At 60.6% G+C, this 18,626-nt stretch overlaps 2 protein-coding genes across 2 annotated transcripts; one reads left to right on the top strand and one right to left on the bottom strand.

The window, feature by feature from the left end:
- Positions 1–3,949: 3,949 nt before the first annotated feature.
- Positions 3,950–6,999, top strand: GPRIN1 (G protein regulated inducer of neurite outgrowth 1). Its single transcript, XM_066329293.1, has 2 exons — positions 3,950–4,134; positions 4,337–6,999. Exon 2 carries the CDS (start codon positions 4,377–4,379, stop codon positions 5,763–5,765), a length of 1,389 nt encoding a protein of 462 aa, XP_066185390.1. The 5' UTR covers positions 3,950–4,134; positions 4,337–4,376; the 3' UTR covers positions 5,766–6,999.
- Positions 7,000–7,804: 805 nt separating this feature from the next.
- Positions 7,805–17,087, bottom strand: CDHR2 (cadherin related family member 2). The gene is made up of 31 exons (XM_066329292.1): positions 17,029–17,087; positions 16,609–16,674; positions 16,378–16,517; positions 16,126–16,179; positions 15,825–15,914; positions 15,122–15,211; positions 14,762–14,884; positions 14,541–14,684; positions 14,319–14,394; positions 14,016–14,122; positions 13,715–13,942; positions 13,473–13,628; positions 13,080–13,247; positions 12,750–12,811; positions 12,426–12,666; positions 12,088–12,324; positions 11,745–11,814; positions 11,043–11,657; positions 10,717–10,788; positions 10,400–10,449; positions 10,135–10,286; positions 9,847–9,949; positions 9,679–9,767; positions 9,408–9,482; positions 9,216–9,293; positions 9,076–9,136; positions 8,845–8,969; positions 8,571–8,684; positions 8,383–8,460; positions 8,226–8,286; positions 7,805–8,013 (listed from the first exon to the last, which is right to left on the bottom strand). Exons 1-31 carry the CDS (start codon positions 17,072–17,074, stop codon positions 7,894–7,896), a joined length of 3,891 nt encoding a protein of 1,296 aa, XP_066185389.1. The 5' UTR covers positions 17,075–17,087; the 3' UTR covers positions 7,805–7,893.
- Positions 17,088–18,626: the final 1,539 nt, after the last annotated feature.

Genomic DNA, 18,626 nt, shown 5'->3' with positions numbered 1-18,626 from the left:
ATTTCATTGTTCTGGAGCAGCAGCATCTGGTTGTTATAGATGATTGTATTGATGATCAAAGGGCAGGAGCATCTCAGCTGTGGAGACAGGATGAGAGAGCTGGAGCTGTTCAGATTGGAGAGGAGAAGCTGTGGCTGCCCCATCCCTCAAAGTGTTCAAGGCCAGGTTGGGTGGGATTCTGAGCAACCTGGTCTAGTGGAAGCTGTCCCTGTCCAAGGACAGCTTGGCAAGGGGTTGGAAAGAGATGATTTTTAAGATCCCTTCCAACCCAAACCATTCATTGGTTATATGATTCTCTTTGTTGGTTCTTTTCCAGAGCTCTCCTTCATCCTGTGCTGAAAGATCAAATGTGTGACTGGGACGTTCCCCAGTGCCACCACCCAGCTCCCTCTCAGTGGCACAGAGCAGCTGGCACAGCTGGGCCTCTCTGTGCCTCTGTTCCTGCCTCTGCCCCCAGCTGGCCCTGGGGCCATACCCCTGTCTGGACCCAGGAATATCCTAAATTGTGTTCTTGGGCACCAGGCTGCAGTGTCCTGGATGCAGTGTTCCCCCATCCCACAGGGCTGTGGCAGGGGATGTGTTTTGGAGTACCTGGGACAGGAGGTGTCTGGCAGGGATCAGATACCAGTCTCCCCCACCCTCCCCACCCCCAGCATATCCACCCCAAGGAAGCTGGGAAAACAGTGCTGGTTTTAGGGTGCTTGGTGCTTTTGGATCTCTGGAGAACATCCCTGTCACCCCGAGGCACTCACAGCTCTGGGCACGCTGAGAGTCCTCCTGCTGGTGGCCCGACTTGGGGGACAACACGGGACACATGGCTGTAGCTGGAGACAGGATCCTGGTTCCCCTGGGCACCCCTTGCCACCGCCATCTGCCAACACCCCACCACCTCCTCCCCCGACATCTCTGCCCACCGATGCCGTGGGCGGCCGTGCGTGAAGGTGACGCGACTGCGAGAGGCCGTGGGAAACCTCTCTCCTTCCTGCCGCAGGGCTCACATTCCCGACCAGACTCGGCCAGCCGTGTCCCACCGGAGAGCCGCAGGCCGCGGAGCCGAGCTGGGGCCGAGGCGAGCGCGGGGCTCGTGTGCTGCCCGCTCCGGCGTGTGCGGGCGCCGGCGGCTGTGGGGGAGCCCGGTGCGCCTTCACGTGGCGCTGCCCGTGCGGCGTGGGAGGTGGGCCACGGCGCCCGGGGAGGGGGTGCCGTGCTACCTGCGCCAGCATCCCCCTCCGCCGAGGGAGAAGGCGCTTTTCAGGCAGCTGCCTGGCTCCTCCCGAGCCGGCAGCGCGGGAGTTGCGTTGCCAAGGCGATGGGGACCATCTTACTCATCCTCCTCGCTATTGTTCTCCTGCCAGCCCTGAGGTGCCCGGGCGGGGAGAGGAGGAGGAGGAGAAGGCAGCCAGCCTGGGATGAAGGCTGCCTGCGAGGAGGGGAGGATGCTCTCCATGATCCCCCCTCTTCGCTCCCCAAACCCTCAGCCAGCTGTGGTGGGACGGGGCCGCGCTGGTGGCAAGATGCCGATGGGGAGAGACGCTGCTGGAGGAGTTTAGAGAGGCAGGTGGAAGCAAATGGCAGCAGGATGTGACCCCGCAGCCTCCTGCCTGCGGTAAAGTCCCAGCTAGAGGCCAGGGAGCGTTTGTCCCCTCCTCTGCCAGGACTTGCCCCGGTCCATGGTGTCCCTTGGACCTGAAAGGGAATGTGCCGAGCGCTGGGTCTGATCCCACACGGGGCACCAGAGGATGTAACCCCACACCTGTGCCTCACAGTGAGTTAGCTCCCCCACCGCTGCAGGCATGCAATTGGGTCTAGTCAATGCTGCAGGACCGGGACCAGCACGCAAACACCTTGAGGAGGGGACACACAGATGGGTGCAGGGATACACCTCGCACTCCAGCCTCTCCAACCATCTATTGGGAGTCCCTGTTGGTGACATTGGGATGCCTTGCTCTGCCCTAGAGAGGGAGGGGGGCAAGGCTTTTTATTTCATTTCCATATCCTGCCTCCCTATTTTTAGCCTTCAGGGTTTTGTTCCAAGCTGGCTGTTTACTGAAAGAAGCATTTCCAACCTCCCTTGTCTCCAAGCAACCAGGTGTGCCAGCTCCCATGGAACCAGCATTACCCTATAGATCTATAGGGCTGGGGGACTGGTGTTAACGTTATCTCCAAGATGGGGAGCCCGTCTAACCTTAGGACTCACCTCTCCGGACCCTATAGATCTATAGGGTTCCTGTCTCTGTAATGACATCTCTGGGTCAGGGAGGGGACCCTGATCCCCTAGGGTGATGAGACCCAGTAGGAAGTTTGGGGGGTATGCTGGAGAGTTTTCGGGGGGATGCAGGGATGCAGGTGAGGCGAGCAGGCCGCCTTCCCCCCAGCAGCGCGAGCGGGAGTGCGTGGGAAGGAGTTAGACAAAGCCTGAGCCCGGGAGCAGAGGCAAGCGCTGCCGGGAGCTAGACGGGGCCGTTCTTCCCTCCCCGTCCTCCCCCACCTTCGGGCGAGGGGCACTCGGGAGCCCGTCTCCATCCCGCCACGCTGGCACGTTGTCCCGGTCCCTCGGGCTGACTGGGGTGCAGCCCCGTCCCCGGTAATGCCCGGGAGGGAAGCGACCGTCTCCATCACCAGGTAGGAGGGGGACTGGGCTCTGTGTTGTTGTCACCCCCACCCACGGCACCTACGCGAAGGTTTGGGATCCCCGGACTCTAGCGGTCCCGGCTGTGTGTCCTGCTGTGCCCCAGTGCATCGGGGAGTGCCGAGATGCTCATCCCTGGGGCACGCGGGGTGGTGATGCTTTGGGTACCGGGGGGGTCTGTGGGACGATGGGGGCCTCCCAGGGCAGGCCGTTGTGGTGACAGCGATGACATCGGGGGACATGCGGTGTGCCGGCACCCCCGCTCCCCTCTCGGCAGCCGGCTCCCCCTCGCCTCCCCACTGCTGCTGGGGGTGCCGGGGCGGGCGGCAGCCGGGGGGAGCGGCCCGGGGCACGGTACCGCCCCCGCCGCCGCCGCCCCACGCATGCTCGCCGCCGCTGCCGCCGCCGCGCCGAGCCGAGCCGAGCGGGACGGGACCGGACGGGACGGGGCAGGACGGGACCGGGCGGGACCATCCGCCGCAGGTACCGGCGGCTCCGGGGCGCGCACGTGGCGGGACCGGGCCGGGAGCTGCCGTCGTCCGCCCCGTACCGGCACCCTCGGGGGGAAAGGTGGGGTGGGCTGCAGCCCCGGGACGAGCGGCGGGGGCGGGTCGGCCTCCCCCGGCCGGGGCTGCCGCGGGGGCTGCTTTGTCCGGGGTTCGGCCGAGGAAGCGAGGCCGGGGCGTGCACACGCGTGTCCGTGCGTGCGGGTGTGCCCGTGGCCATGTGCTGGCGTGTGCGTGCCCGTGCGTGTGCACACGCGTGTGCCGGGGCTCGCAGCTCCTTCGCGGAGCATCAGTACCGGGCACGGCGCCACAGCCCCGCGGGATCGGGATGCTGTCGGGGCAGGTCGGGGTGCGGGGCGGCGAGGCCCTCCGGGGATCGGGGTGCTGCGTGGGAACCTACAGACGGGGCGGGGACCATCGCCTCCAGGCTCTGCACTGCTGGGGGACGTCGGTGGCCGCCTGGTCCCTGCTCCTGTCGTCTCCTTTGGGGGGAAATCACTCGGCTCCAGTTGCGTCCACTCATCTATGCCCTTTTCGGGACCCACGAGTGGCCGTGTCCTGAGGCATGGAGTGCCCCACGCCTGCGGGACGCATGTGCTCCCAGCTCTGTAGAGTTGCCAGAGGTGGGGGGCTCCTGGAATGTTTGGGGCTTCCTGCCCTGCTTCTGTCCCATAGGGCAGAAGGGTTTGGAGCAACCGGCTGACACTGGACCGTGTTCTCCTCATGTGGAGAAGGAAGGGCTTGGGCTACCCCATGCTCCTGCCCTTCTCTGCAGCCTCCCTTGGACCCCAGGCCCAGCTTGCTCTCACCCCTCACTGATTCCCGCTGACAGGAGGGGGCTGCTGAGCCCCCCGGTTCTCAGCCTGGTGCCCGGGACCATTCTCCAGCTAACACTCTCTCTGCAGGGGTGCCTGCACCGTGTCTGCCGCTCCACCAGCCACAGCAACGCCTGGATCCTGCTCCCGGTCCTGCCGCGCCGGGAGAAGGCTGACTTTAACGGTAGGCAGCCGACACTGCTCCTCCCTTCCCATGTGCCTGGGCACCGTGTGCCACCACACGGGCTGTGCCAGGGACAGTGAGTGCTCCAGGTGGCCGCCCAACCTGTTGTCATGGGTGGCATGAAGAAAAACAATCAGCAGCTGAGGTGTACTGGGGGCCCATGTGCTGCTCGTTCCTCACTGCTCCATCCTCTCTCTTGCAGACCCGTGGCGGGACTAGCATGGGAGAAGCCTTCCCTGGGCATGGGCAGTGCTAAGGAGCCCGAGGGGCTGCAGGTGCTGAGGTGCCAGGCCGGGGCTGAGGACACCTGTGAGCCCAGTGCCAGCTCCCCTGGCTGCCCAGCGACAGGGGAGTGCCTGCCCGGCTCCGGCTGTGCTGCGGGAGCCCGTGCCATGAGGACCTGCTGTGTGGCTGAGGCAGAGTCTCAGGGCACCAAGGCCAGCTCAGTGGTAGAGAAGAAGGTGCCATCACCAGCAGGACCAGCTCCTGGCACGCTTCTCCAGGACACCAGCACAGAGCAGGGTGCGGCAGGAGCAACAGGGAGCTGCGGAGGACCAAGTGGTGCTGCTCCTGCCTGTGGTCCCACAGGGATGGGGATCCCAAACACCCAGAAGGAGGATGCAGCCCCCACTTCCCCTGTGCCTGATCCCTGCCTCCAGGCAACCAGCAAGGACATGGGGAGCACGCCAGCTCTTGCCAAACACGTGGCATTTGTGGAGCCCACTGCAAACATTGGGACAGCTGAGCTTGGAAGAGAGGAGCAGCCCCAGGATAGCAAAGGGACATCCCTGGTTGCTGCTCCCCAGAAGAAGAGCAGCGAGGCTCCCAAGCACCCCCAAGGAGGCACAGCAGACCTCCCCAGCACCAGCTCTGTGGGGACTGGGGGTCAAAGTGAGCCAAGACCAAGCTCCAGTGCTCTGGGCCAGGGCAAAGCCGAGGGGAGCTCAGCCCGGGATGTGGGTGCTGGGAGCAGCCAGCAGCCCCAAACAGCCAAGCAGCTCTGTGAATCCTACTCCTTTGACGTGACCCCACCCCAGGACGCTGGGACACAAGACATGGGGACACAAGTGGACAGCCGCGTGTCCCTGGTGTCGGTGGCCTTAAGCCCCATGAGCCCCCCGTGTGGGGCTGCTGCCTTCACCTTCCCCAAGAGAGAGACGGCCTCTGCAGCCCCACGCCTGGAGCCCTCCAAGAAGGACGCGGAGATGCAGGTGTCCATGCCTGTGGAGACCCGCTCAGTGGCCACTGGGCCCATGACACCCGTGGCCAAGTCCCCGCAGACCTCGTATCCTGAGGTGCAGGTGAAGGGGACGGTGCCGGAGGTGGTGGAGGAGGAGCCTCCGGAGCCCATCCGGGAGGTGAGCTGGGATGAGAAGGGGATGACGTGGGAGGTGTATGGGGCCTCCATGGAGGTGGAGGTCCTGGGCATGGCCATCCAAAAGCACCTGGAGAAGCAGATTGAGGAACACGGGCGGCAGGTGGTGGTGACCCCGCAGACCACCCGCGCCGGCTCCGTCAAGGGAGGGCCCCGCAAAGGCGAGGCCAAGAGGCAGCCCAGTGTCTTTCGGGCTCTGCTGCAGAACGTCCGGCGGCCCCGGTGCTGCTCCCGCGCCGGCCCTGCCATGGAGTGAGTTGCTGCCTGTGCTGGCAGGGTGGGGGTGCCTCGGGGCTTCTCGGAGAAAGTGGGGATGGGTCCCTGCCCTGACGTCCTGAGACACCCGGTGCCAGCGTGCAGGGCTGTGGTGGTGATGGAGCACTGCACACTGGGACAAGGTATCTCCTTTGCTGGGGTCCTTCCTGTTGGCCTGGGGTTCCCCCATGAGTGTAGCCCCATGGAGGTGCCCTTGGACATGAGACTGGTGCCCTGTCTCTGTGCTTGGTGGCTTTTTTCAGCACGAGGAAGCACGTGGCTCCTTCCAGATGGAGGCAGCTGCTCCTGTGTGTCTCCTGCCCGTGGCACAGGTTTGAAGATGGCTCAGGGTGGGTGCTGCTGGCTGCCCTGAACTCTGGCACTCCGAGCAGCAGCATCACTTCCCATGCTGGAGAGACACTGGTGCATCGCCCTGCCGTTGCTTTGCCTGTGCAGGGCTTGGCCACACTCCAACAAGCCCGTGGCTGTGTATGTGTAGGTCCCCACTGCTGCCCGTAGAAGGCACCAGTCCCTCAACTGCCCTGTCCTCTCTGCCTCACTGCCGTGTTGTGGGTGCCCTGGAGCAGGAGGATGTGGCCACGCAGGGCACCAGGACAGATCTCAAATGAGAGAAACGGGCCAACCACGTGTGTGATGGAGAGCTGCTCATTGCTGTCACCATGGCTGGAGGTGCTTGTGGAGTCTTGTCCCCATGGCCCCCAGCTCAACCTGCCTGGAAGCAGCACATCCTCGCCACGGCTGGTGGTGGGCACGAAGCCTGTCCTGCTTGCAGGCCTGTCCAGCTGCCCCAGTGGTGCTGGAAAGGCCCCACATGTGCTGGGGACACGGGCACGTGCCCCGCTGGCTTCTCCTCTCCAACGGCAGCTGGGGATGCGACGACTGCAAAACGCTGCCACTTTTTACAGCTGGGGTTTTACAGGGTGGGGGGAAGGGGAGCTTTTATTGAACTGTGTTTGCATTTTTGGAGCTTTTTAAGAGACACTTTCAGCCATGAACGTCTTGCCTGGAGCCACCTCTCCACGGTGGCCTGTGGGGCTGAGACCATCTTTTCAAACACTGTTCCTACGTTGCCTATGCTCTGAAGAGCATTGGGATTGAAGGGTCAGTCTGCAGGAGGGTGAATATCTCTGTGGTTGGGCCACATCCCTGTGGCTGGCAGCACCTCAATGTCCTGCCAAGACGTGGATCTTGGCCCCCCCCAGCCTGGTCCCATACAGAGGACCAGCCTCAGAGTTCCACAGCAATGGGGGGCCCAGGCCTGTATCCAGCATCTGATGGGCAGGAGGCTGCAAACAAGGGGTGCTTGGAGAGCTGCACCATCCCCTCTGGGCAGAAGTGCAGGAGGGCTCAAGGAGCCAGAATCACTGCAGCAGTTTTCCCTCCTTAAGGGTTAAGTCTTGCCCACCTAAACCCACACTGTACATCCTGGGCTTGTTTTGTCCCTGAGGGGCTGCAAAGGGCTTGCTGAAGTGCCAGCTGGCAGCCAGGGCCATGGCAAGTGCCCGCTCTGTGCTGTGGCACTCGCTGGGACCTGGCTCTGCTCAGTGCCTTGGGCTGTGGGACCGGTGCCACGGCCATGCCAGGAAGACCAGGAGCCCTGGGGCGTCCCCTTGCCACCCTGCCCCAGGCTGCGCTCACCTCCAGCCCCGCACTGCCAGCTGTGGCACACCAGCGCTGCAGCTTCATCACCTATTTTCTTCCTTTTTTTTTTTTTTTTTTTTCTCCTCTTCATTTCTTTTGGGGGTGGGGCGGGGGGAGGAAGGGGCGGGAGGATCAGTCTGTCAATGTGGATGTTGGGTAATAAAACCTTGCACAAACCTCTGCGCGGGGCTGCCTGCGCCTCCCTGCCCTGGGGCGGAGAGGGTCTTGGGGACAAGAAGCCAGGCTGAGCCCCACAGTGGCACCTCCCCTCTGGCACCAGCTGCCCCAAACCCAGCACTTCACACTGGGAGAGATGATTCCAAGCTGACTGAGCCCCCCAGGCGGATGGGCTGATGGCACAGGACACCGTGACCCCCGCGGAACAGTTTTATTGCCAGACACAACGTATCAACACCGAAGCAGCTGCCGGAGTCCTGCTCCAGCCCCGCTGCACCCTGTGAGCCCGCTCACAAGTCCGTGGTGGTGAAGGTGTTGTTGATGTACGCTATTTTGGTGGGCTCCTTCAGGTTCAGGGCAGCCACCAGCACCTCCTTGTCGGTGGGGTCTGTTGGCTGCATTTTGACCTGCTGCAGGAGGAGAGTGGGGTCAGAAGGGATGGGGACAAAGATGTAGGGCAGGGTCACCCGTCCTTCCCAGGAGCTGAGGGCTGTTGAGGGGTGCAGACTAAAGGACACAAGGTGTCCATGAGGCCCTGGGGACCACAGCAGAGAGAAGAGGATGCAGGGTGCTCTGTCAGGACTCCCAGCTGCCAAGCACTGGCAGCTCTTTGCACACTTACCTCGACTTCAAAGTTGTCATCTGCGGGTGCATTTACTGTATTCTCATCCAGGGAATTCATGCTGAGGAGAACGGAGAGTGGGAGGTAAAAAAGGCACTGGAGAAGTGAGGTATGAGGTGACAGCCTGTGACTTTTGGGCCCTGCCCACAGAGCTCACCTGGTCACAGAGATGGAGTCCTCATGGAAGCCCAGGTCGTGGGAGGGATCAAGCGGGAGGTTCAGCATGGGGTTGGCCCTGGTCAGGAATGGGTGGCAGGTAAGTGCTACCCCTCGGGGAGCTGCAGCCCCTGGATGTGGGGACAAGCCCGATCTCTCCCCATCTGCTGCAGGGAGCCCCCCACTCACCCCTCGGCATTGTACTGGTTGGTCCCGGGGATGCCAGCTCCCTGCTGTGCTGTGACTGGGTTGAATGTTGTGGCCACCTTCAGAGCCTTCATGGCATTCAGCTTCCTTTTGTAGCTGCAAAGCCCAGAGATGGGGTGGGTGAGAGGGGCAGGGAGGAGGTGGGCTGTGGGATGGGGTGGGCAGAAGCGGGTTGGAGGACAGGGGTGGGTCTGGGGGTGCTGGTGAGGATGGGGACAGTGGGAGTCAGTAGGAAGGGGTGCAGGCAGTGAGGTACCTCCTGGTGGTGAGTACGAAAACCAGGGTCATGATGAGTATGAAGATGAGCAGGAATGCTGCCAATCCTGCGATAACACCAATCAGCTCTATCTCCTTGGTGGGCGTTGTCACGTCCCCAGGACCCTAGCACAGAGCAGAGGTGAGGACACAGTTCCAGCCAGTGGAACCCCCCAGCCAGCCCCAAAGGGGTTGTTGCCTCTCCCAATGCCCCTTGCCTGGCCCCACTCACAATGACAGCCAGGCCCAGTTTCACCAGCTCAGCCAAGCCCAGCGGATCGGACTGTATGAGTCTGCCAAGGAAAGAGGAGGTATGAGCAGCTGGGCTGGTTCCAGCATGTGGCAGTGCCCATGCACAGCCCCAGGTCTCACGTGGTCAGGTCATTGAAAGTCAGGGCAGTGCCATTACTGTACACGAAGTAGACCTCCATCACTGACTTGGCATCCGCTCTGCAGAATCAGAGATATTGGGAGAGTGAGGTGCTGGGGTGAAGGGCATGGTACCCTGCCCCAGAATGACACCCCTGATGCCACCACCATGTCCCCTTCCCCACCACCACTCACTGGGTGTCACGGGTGTCGTCTGTGCTTCGGATGGCCACCACGTAGACTGCTGCCTTGGTCACGGTGGTCAGGGCCCTAGGAACAAGAGAGAGGGGGGAACATCTGGACATCCTTCTGTTCTGCTCATGGGCACAGGAAGCAGATGGACCCCCTGAAGCCCCCTCGTCTGGTGGGGACCTGCCTGGTCCATCCCATTCACAGTCCATGAAGCTGAGAGACACAGCTGGTGGGTCCAGCCATGCACCCCCAGCCCCGGCCCAGCACCCCTTACAATTTAATGCTTTCGGAGTTACTCTGGACTTCTTCCACTGTTGACAAGAACTGGAGCCGAATGCGGTAGCTCTGATCCACCGTGAAGATCTGTGTGTAGGGAGCAGGGGTGAGCAGAGCTGGGCTGGGCCTCTGGTGTTCTGGGATGGGGGTTGGGGGTGACACTCACACTCAGAACAGTCTGTGCTGTGTGCACTGGTTCCTCACTATCCCTGGCCTCCACCGTCACCTTGTACTGCCCCTTCAGTGATTCATCAAGGTTGCTGTCCACCCTGTGAGGATAGGGACATCAGCAATCCCACTGCACTGCACAGGATGTCCTCTGCCATCCCACAAGCTCCATCCTACCTCCATGCCCAAGCAGAACTCCAGAAAGGCTTTATCCTCTTTCCAGCCTGCTGGCCCTCTGCAGGGAGGAGCTCAGCTGTATCACCCCAGCCCAGACCTATGGCGTCACCTGATACTCCCGATGTAAGCGTCCTTGTCGGGAGTTGTCAACACCCTGAAGAGGTTCCTGAAGGGCCGACTGACCCCACTGTCCTCCACAAACACCACACTGATGATGAAGAAGTTGAGGGTTCCTCCCAGCCCTGAGTCAACATCTGTAGCCTGCAGGGACAGAACACAGCAGGAGCACAGGTGAGAATGGCCCCTCCCTGCCCACGGTGGGACAAGTGAACAGCGCTCCACAGACTGACAGATACCAGCAGGCAGCTCCTCACCTTCACAGTAGCCACTTCCAGGTCCACAGGAGAGATTTCGGGGACAACTACTGCAAGGAACAGATGGATGGTGCAGTTATGCTGGTGAGCAGCCAGACTTGCTGCAGACCCCACACCCACACAGCCCCAGGGTTCCAAGCACCCACTGCTGCCCTTGGCCCCACAGCCTTCACGGAAAGCACTGAGTAACCCCAGCCTGGCCCCCACTGCTCAGCCCTGCCCTGGTCTTGGAGAAGATCCTCACTGCTGGTGAATGTGGCAGGGCATGGGTGGGTACAGTGAGGAGCCCACATGATGTGCCAACCCCAGCTGCTCACCAAAAATCCCTGAGATGGCCTCGAAGACTGGTGCGTTGTCATTCACATCAGTAATGATGATCCTCAGGGTTTCTGCAAATGTCCCAAAAGCAGAGCTCTGATCACCAACAGAGAAATCCTGCAACACCATCCTCTCCTTCCTGTGGGAGCTCTGTCCTCTGAAGTGGCTCAGGTTTAAAGAGCTAGAGGGAGCAACCCTCCCTTCAAGCTAAACCACCCAGCTCCCACCCTGCTGCCCACAGCTTCTTCTGGGAGGTGGGAGAGGCAGGTCCCAGCTGGGACCAGGTCCCACCTGCCATGCTCAGTGGTGGTGGAAGGAGCCTTACCATTCTGGCTGTAGCGGTTGCCCTTCTCAGTGTACAGGTCCTCCACCCGCAGCGTGAGCAGGACTCTGTCACACACCTCGTAGTCGATTTCCAAGCTGTTCACCAGCACTGAGCCATTGGGTGCCAGCACGAACCAGTCCCAGCACACGTCCTCAGCACTGCTGTCCCCCTTGAAGCAGGCCACTGCCAGCTCCTCGAAGACCAGGGAGTGGTTGGTGTCAGGGTCGAAGGCGTTCAGTGTGTGGATCACACCCAGCTGTGTCCTGTTCTCAGCCACTGACAAGTCCTGCAGTGAGCCTGGCAGGATGGTGGGGGACTCGTCATTGACATCTAGGACATGGACTGTCACTGAGACACTGGCCGTGTCCCCTGCATCGTCTGCAGCTGTGTTCTCCGCCAGCACTGTCAGGGTGAAGGACTTCTGCTGCAGCGTGTCATAGTCCAGGGACATGTCAGGGTCTACGGACAGCTGCCCACTGTAATTCCCTGGCCCCAGGCGGGATGAGCGGATCAAGAAGTTGCTGGAGCCACTGCCTCTTTCAAGTCGGAATGAAATGCGGGAGTTGATCTCTGTCCGGTCAGCATCTGTGGCATTCACCTCACCCACTAAGGAACCTGCAGGTGGAGACAGACACTGAGTGGGCAGTGGGAACTGACTCAGGGCCACTGCTGGTCCCACAAGCCTGGCCATGCAACTTCTACCTGGAGAGTCTTCAAAGACTGAGAACTCATAGGACTGGTTGAGGAACACGGGAATGTTGTCATTCAGGTCCTGCAGGAGACAAAGCCCATGGCTGTAGCCCTTCGAGGAAACAGGATTCCTCACAGCCAGCTGGGGACAGGAGTGTGGGCACCTGCCTGCCCACAGGCAGGGGCTACACAAGCCCTCTCCTGCCTCCCTGCAACAACTATTCACTCTGCCCCCACAGAAAGCCTGGAGACACCTCTGCCACAGTCAGGGATTCCACATCCCCTCCCTGCCCATCCATTCCAGTTCCAAGCCCAAGCCTGCTCCAGCATGTCCCTGCTTGTGCCCAGGGCTCACCCCCACGGTGATGGTGACGTTCACTGTGGTGTTCAGTGGTGGCTCGCCGTGATCATACACCATCACTGTCACCACCATCTGTCCACGCTCATCCTCCAAGGCCTCGCGGTCCAGCGGCTCCTTGCTGTACATATCACCTGTGTCTGCATCGATGGTAAAGTTGTTGCTGAACAGTCCTGGCAGGATCATGAAGCCCAGTTTGCTGTTGGGGGTGCCAGGCTGGTCATTGTCGATGGCCTGAAAATGTCAGCATTTGGAACAAGGCTGTCAAGCACCTTGGAGAGGGTTTCCTCCCCTCTGACAGTTCTGTCAGCTCCCCCACCTCTGTTGCTACATACCTGGATCTGTGTACTAACATTCTGCCCCTCTTCCACTGAGATGAAGTAGGTGCCAATGATGATGGGCTCCATGTCATTGGCATCCAGCACGGTGATCTCCAGCACTGTAGTGCCCACCTGGTTGCCCCCATCCTTGGCCTGGAGGTTGGCGTAGTAGATGGAGCGAGTCTCCCGGTCCAGCAAGTTCCCGTTGTACACCAGCAGTGCCCCGGTTGTGGCGTTCACCATGAAGGTGTCACGGCTGTGGCATACACAGGGCCTTCAGGCCTGGAGCCCACTCTCCAGGATGATGCCCTGGTTGTGGCTGGCTCTGCTCTTACTTACATGTTCTCCGGGAGCAGCTGGTAGGTGATCTGGCCCAGGACACCGCTGTCTGGATCATAGGCCTAAAAGGCAGAAGGAACCATCTGATCAATCTGTTTCAGCCCTCAGAGCAGTGATGAGTCTGGGGCAGTGGCTGTTGGCAGTGAGCACCCCAAAAATATGGCTCTGATAGGCAAGGGATCCCACCATTGAGTACCCGCTGGCCCTGAGTCCTTCCTGTGTGCATGAAGAGATCAATGCCCTCAGCACAAGCTCTACTAAAAATGCTAGGTGTGCCCAGTGCCCTGCTTGGGGATATTAGGTGTGCCCACTCCCTGCTCAGTGTCTGACCGTGATGTTTTGGGAGATGATGGTGCCATCGGGACTGTTCTCCACCACACTCAGGTTGTAGGTGCTCTGGGGGAACTCAGGGATGTGGTCGTTGGTGTCGATGAGGTCAATGGTCACGGTGGCCGTGGAGCAGCAGTCTGTAGGGTTCCCCGTGTCATTAGCAATGATCTGCAGGATTGAAAAGGGATGGTGTCTCACATGAGCCCCCAAACTTTAGAGAGACCTGTCACACTCCAGTCCAGATCCCCTGCACCAAACAAACTGCCAGGGCAGAGCCCTGTTCTGCTTTAGCTCCTGAACTCTGCAAGAGAAGGGCCGTGACCCCACTGTGTCCCAATGCCTGCAGGGAGCAGGAATGGCCTCCACAGAGCAGGCCAGCCCTACAAGTCCCACCTGCACCACCATGACATGGCTTATCTCGTAGTCCACTAAGGTTGAGTTTTGCACCAGGATCTGGACTTCCCCTGTGCCCACAATCGTTGTGGGGGACACAGTGAAGGCGTTGGCATTCGGACCCTGCAGGCTCAGCTCAAAACTGCTGTTGATGCCCTGCCAGGGAGGGACAAGAGTGAGGGTGAGTGGTACAGCCAGGACAGAGACCAGCACACAACCCAGCACCATGGACAAGCTCCTACCTTGTCTGGATCATGGGCAACGATGTTGAGGTTGGACACGGGCAGTCTGGAGGAGGAGTGCTCTGTGATGCTGCCTGTGAATTTGTTCTGAGCACTGGCAAAGTTGCAGCTGGACAGGGAGCAGTTGTAGAACTGGGGCTTGTTGTCATTGACATCAGTCACCAAGACTGTCACCAGGGTGCTGGTCTGGGCCACCTTGCCGTGGATATCCAGGTCCTTCTCGCGTGCCTGGGCAGGAGGAGAGAGAAGGTTGGAGGGGCCCAGGGAGAGGAAGAGGTTCCCCTTGCTGCCTCCTACTCACTGTGACGTTCAGGAGCACTTCCTCGCTTGGCAGCTGCTCACGGTCCAGGGGCTCACTCACAGTGATGGTGCCCGTTGTGTTATTGATAACAAAAGGAACACTGGGATCTAGGACAAGGGGACAGCAGGAACCAGTGGCAGCCACTGGGAAAGGCAGGCCTGGCCCTCTCTCTGCCAGCAGGTCAGGCTGTCAGAGCCTGGATGCCCAGAACCAGTTTCCAGGGTACCCCTTGCTGCCTGACCACCCCTCCTGCTCATCCCACCATGTCATCCCCTGCCTGACCCATTCTGCCCCTTCACTCACTGGTGATGATGTAGAAGATTTCATCATTCACCCCTGTGTCTTGGTCTATGGCCTTGACAGTCAGCACAATGGTGCCCTGTGGGGACATGGCCATGAGGGCAGGACCTATGACATCTCCAGCTGCCCACAGGCCTGGTAGCCCAGACACTTCAGGACATAAATAAGAGCCCCCAGGGAGGGCCAGGGGCAGGGACATGACACCGGGGCAGACAGGCTCCTGACCAGGTCGCAGTTCTCAGGCACAGATCCCGAGTAGGGCTCATTGAGGAACCGTGGGTTCAGGTTTGGCATATCCTTAATGGTCAGGGACAGGTAAGTAAAGCTCTTCTGGACCGTCCAATTGTTGTGAAGCCATCCCCCGCCATCCTGAGGAGCAGAGCACCTGTCAGTCCCACAGCTCCCTTACCTGGCAGCCCTGCACCCCCAGCCTGGATGGTCCTCACCTGGGCGAGGATCTTGATCTGGTAGAAAGTGTTTTTGGCATAGTCCAGGGAACCATTGAGCACCACACTCCCATTGGGCAGGATGTAGAAGAGATGGAGATTCTCCGTGTTGTCTGGGATCACCTGAGCAGGGGACATCAACCTGTGTCAGCCCATGGGGACCCCCAATCACCTGGCTCATTCCTGGCCTGAAAGTGTTCAGCACCTTGCACCCATTGCCCAGTGGGTCCTGACCCAAAACCTCCCTGCACCCCCAGAGATATGGGTCTGCCCTGGCCCTGTCCCCCAGCACCACAGGGGTGGCGCCCAGGGGTGGGGTTTGTTTATGGTATGACATACTCCACGATGCCCTGTGCTCACCTCCTCGATCCCGTAGCTGACTCTGGAGGCGTTCCCAGTGTCGCTGTCGTTGGCAAACACGGTGTAGATGATGCTGTGCGGATTCTCGTTCTGGGCACACAGGGGGGTGGTGGTGGCAGAGCAGGGGGGTGATGCTGGGCCTGGACCCTGCCAGCCCTGCCCTGGGATGTTCTGGCCCTGCAGGGCTGCAGGTACTGCCCAGTGCCACGGGACACAGGGACGAGCTGCTGCCCCTGCTCAGGCCAGGCAGAGGCTGGACCTGCTCTGTGCCCTCCCTGGGGCCCCTTGTGAGCAGAGGCTACACCCCAGCCCTGGAGCTTCTGGATAGGGGTCAAACTCAGCCCCACACCCCATCCACACATTGATCCAAGTGTCACGCTGTCCTGGGCTGACAGCCACACCCAGAAAAGAAACTTATTGCAAGGGCAGAGTCCCTGTCACATTCCAGTATCTCAGGGTGAGACATCGGGAATTGCTCTGGCACAGAGTGCTCTCAGGTGTTGGCTGCACCATCAACGACCCCACGCCCAGGCACACTGTCACCACATGCTGTGTTGCGGGAAACTGGGCAACCACACACTCAGAGTGGGGTCAGACAGTTCCCAGCCTGTTGTTGTTCCACTGCTGGCACACTCATGCCATGGGAGCCACCCAGCACCCGTGCCCTGCTGTCTGTGGGGGTAAGGAAGTTCCAGAAAAGTACCTCGGGAATGACAGCATTATATGGCAGGCGTTGGAAGACCGGGGCGTTGTCATTACGGTCCTCCACGATGATGGTAATTTTTTGGGAGACCTACCAAGTGTCAGAGAGGGCACAGGATGGGTGTCTAGGAGATGGTGGCCAGCAGAGCTGGGTGCAGTTCTGGCACCTCATGCCCACCCTGGCCAGCCAGCCAACATCACCCACCTGCTTCCAATCGCCTTCCCACTGAGCCCTGTCCATGGACCTGTCCATGGGAACTCCCTTCCCCCTGCAGCCACCCAGCCCTTGCCCCAGCACTCACCTCATTATTTACACCATCAGACACTCCGGCGGTGATGGTGAGCCTGGCCTGGAGCTGAGGGGACACAAGGCAGGACTTGGTCAGGGCCAAGGTGGAGCTCAATCCTTGGATGGCTGAGCCCCAGCCTCTGTGAGGACAACTCTCCCTCCAGGAGCTGGGTTTAGGGGCCAGAGAGTGACCCACAGGCTCTGTCCTCCATCCCCATAGCCCCAGACTCAGGCAGGGACATCTGACCCCATCCTCTGATCACACCTCACGGTCCAGGGAACTCCTCAGTGTCACTCTGCCTGATGTGGAGTCGACAGAGAAGTAGAAGGCATCTAAACCTCGGATTTGGTAGGTGAGAGGGTCGTTGTCTAGATCATAAGCCTTCAGCTGGAAAGCAAACTCATCTGGGGGCACAGACAGTGTCAGTCCCTGCTTGAGAACCCCACAGTCACTCCTCTGACACCCCAGGGCCTTTCTCAAGACCACCCTACTCACTCAGCTCCAGGTCCTCAGGCACGTAGAAGATGGTCACGTTGAAGATGGGGACTGTGTTGCCTGAAACTACAGGGAAGAGGAGCTGAGCACCATCACTGTGCCGGGCTCTGCTGGCAGACCCACGTCTGGCAGCACCTCCTCAGCTCCCAGCCATGGTTTGGGTCTCCATGGGAAACAGGGGAACCCCCAGCCCCCTCACCCTTGTGCTCATCCCTAACCTCCAGACCACGCTTCTCTCCCAGCTGCAGCCCCCATATTTTCCCTACTGTCCAGCCCTGCCCTGCCCTGGCTCTCCAGTGGGGTAGGCAGCTGTTTTGGGGTCACAGCTTCCCCCAGGGAATTGAGAAAGAGTACCGGGGGGTTGAAAGCAGCTCCAACACCTCCCACCCTCCCATGCCAGATGCCAAGAAGAGTCCTTACCTGTTGCCAGGAGGAAGGGCAGCAGCACCAAAGAGTGCCATGCCATCCTGCCAGGATGCCTGTGGGTACACACCAGAGAACAAGCACCTGAGAGACTGAGGCTTGCCCCCCAAATCCCTCCTGGGGAGCAGCGACCAGGGCAGGAGGGGTGCTGGTGGGGACAGTCCCCTCTGCTGAGCTCGGCCGGGGAGCAAACATCAGGCTCCACACTGCACTCCTGGGCATGGGCTCCCTGAGGACATGGCTTGGGAGGACAGGGTTGACCTCCAGGTAGAGGAGACTGTAGGAGTGCCTGGGGGACTCCAGGAGCCTGTCCTGGGCATGGCTGAAGGCTCCATTATTGTTTGTGCCCGACAGGGCCTGCCCAAGTCCATGAGCAACCCAAGGAATGACCACGGTGTCTCCCTCCTTGTGCCAGGGCCTGTGGGGAGCTCCACAGCTGACAGACACCCCCACCTCCCCCCCTGGGGGCTGGGATAGGGGCTGACATCCCTTACCTGTGGCTGCGTCCCTGGGGATGCTGCCTCTGCACTCGCATCTTGGCACTGCCAGACCTTTGCCTCCTGCAGTAAACATGTTCATCAATCATTAACTGCAATTAAAGGGTGAGAAATCCCTCTCCTGTCTCCTGTATTCCTTTTGCTCATCCCACAGCTCCCACCCAGCTCAGGTCCAGGCTCACTCCCCAAAATCAGGTCCTCAGGTCTCCATACTGGGTGCTGTCCCTCAGGATTCAGCCACCCCAGCCTGCATCCGTAGGACCCCAGCTCTCAGAAGGGGTGTGGAGCCTGCAGGAATGCAGAGGGATTCCAAAACACCCCAGGAGATCAAAGAGGGGTTAGGGAAATGCCCTGCATCCCCTCAGCTGGGGACACTGGGGTCCTACCAGGACAGGGGGTGGGCACCAATCTCGTGGTGTGGCCACTGGGGCGGGTGCCTGGGGCCCTCTGCACCCCCTGCCACCCACTCCCCTCCCCAGGGGCTTGGCCCAGCCTCCCTGACCTACTTCAGACCCGCTAAGGACAAGGGTGGATTGTCCAGCTCTGCTCAGGCAGAAAAGGGCTGGGAGGTGGTAGGGGGAGGGCATGGCCAGCTTGTTGGACCCCCGCATCTGTGGCCCTATTCCCTGGGGAACGCACAGGGCCTGGATACTGGAGAAATTCTGGAGTCTCCCCAGACATTCAGCCTGCTCTGAGGTTCCCATCTCACTCTACACCTGGGTCAGAGAACCCCTTACAGGGGATAGATCCTACAGGGGATAAACTCTGATCACCCCTCAGCAAACCTCTCCTGAGCTGCTCCAGGACCACCCCAGCTCCTGCAAAGGCTGCTCCAGGACATCCTCACAGACACTCCATGAGCTGCCTGGGTTACCCCCGGAGTCCCCCAGGGCTGTCCCAAGGTGCCTCCCCCGACACTCCTGGGGCTGGTGCTTGACTCTGTTCTGCAAACTGCCCCTGGCTGTCCTAGGTCACTTCCACTCCTCCCAGGGTTGTCCTGAGACATCCACAACTTCCTTGTTGTGGGTGACAGGAGGTTGTAGCCAGGTGGGAGTCGACCTCTTCCCCCTGGCAACCAGTGAAGGTTTAGGCTGGACA

Source organism: Sylvia atricapilla, chromosome 14 (genome assembly GCF_009819655.1).
Source record: "Sylvia atricapilla isolate bSylAtr1 chromosome 14, bSylAtr1.pri, whole genome shotgun sequence".
Taxonomy (NCBI): domain Eukaryota; kingdom Metazoa; phylum Chordata; class Aves; order Passeriformes; family Sylviidae; genus Sylvia; species Sylvia atricapilla.
The sequence above is the reverse complement of the archived record's forward strand: the minus strand, read 5'-3'. Positions and strand labels throughout refer to the sequence as shown.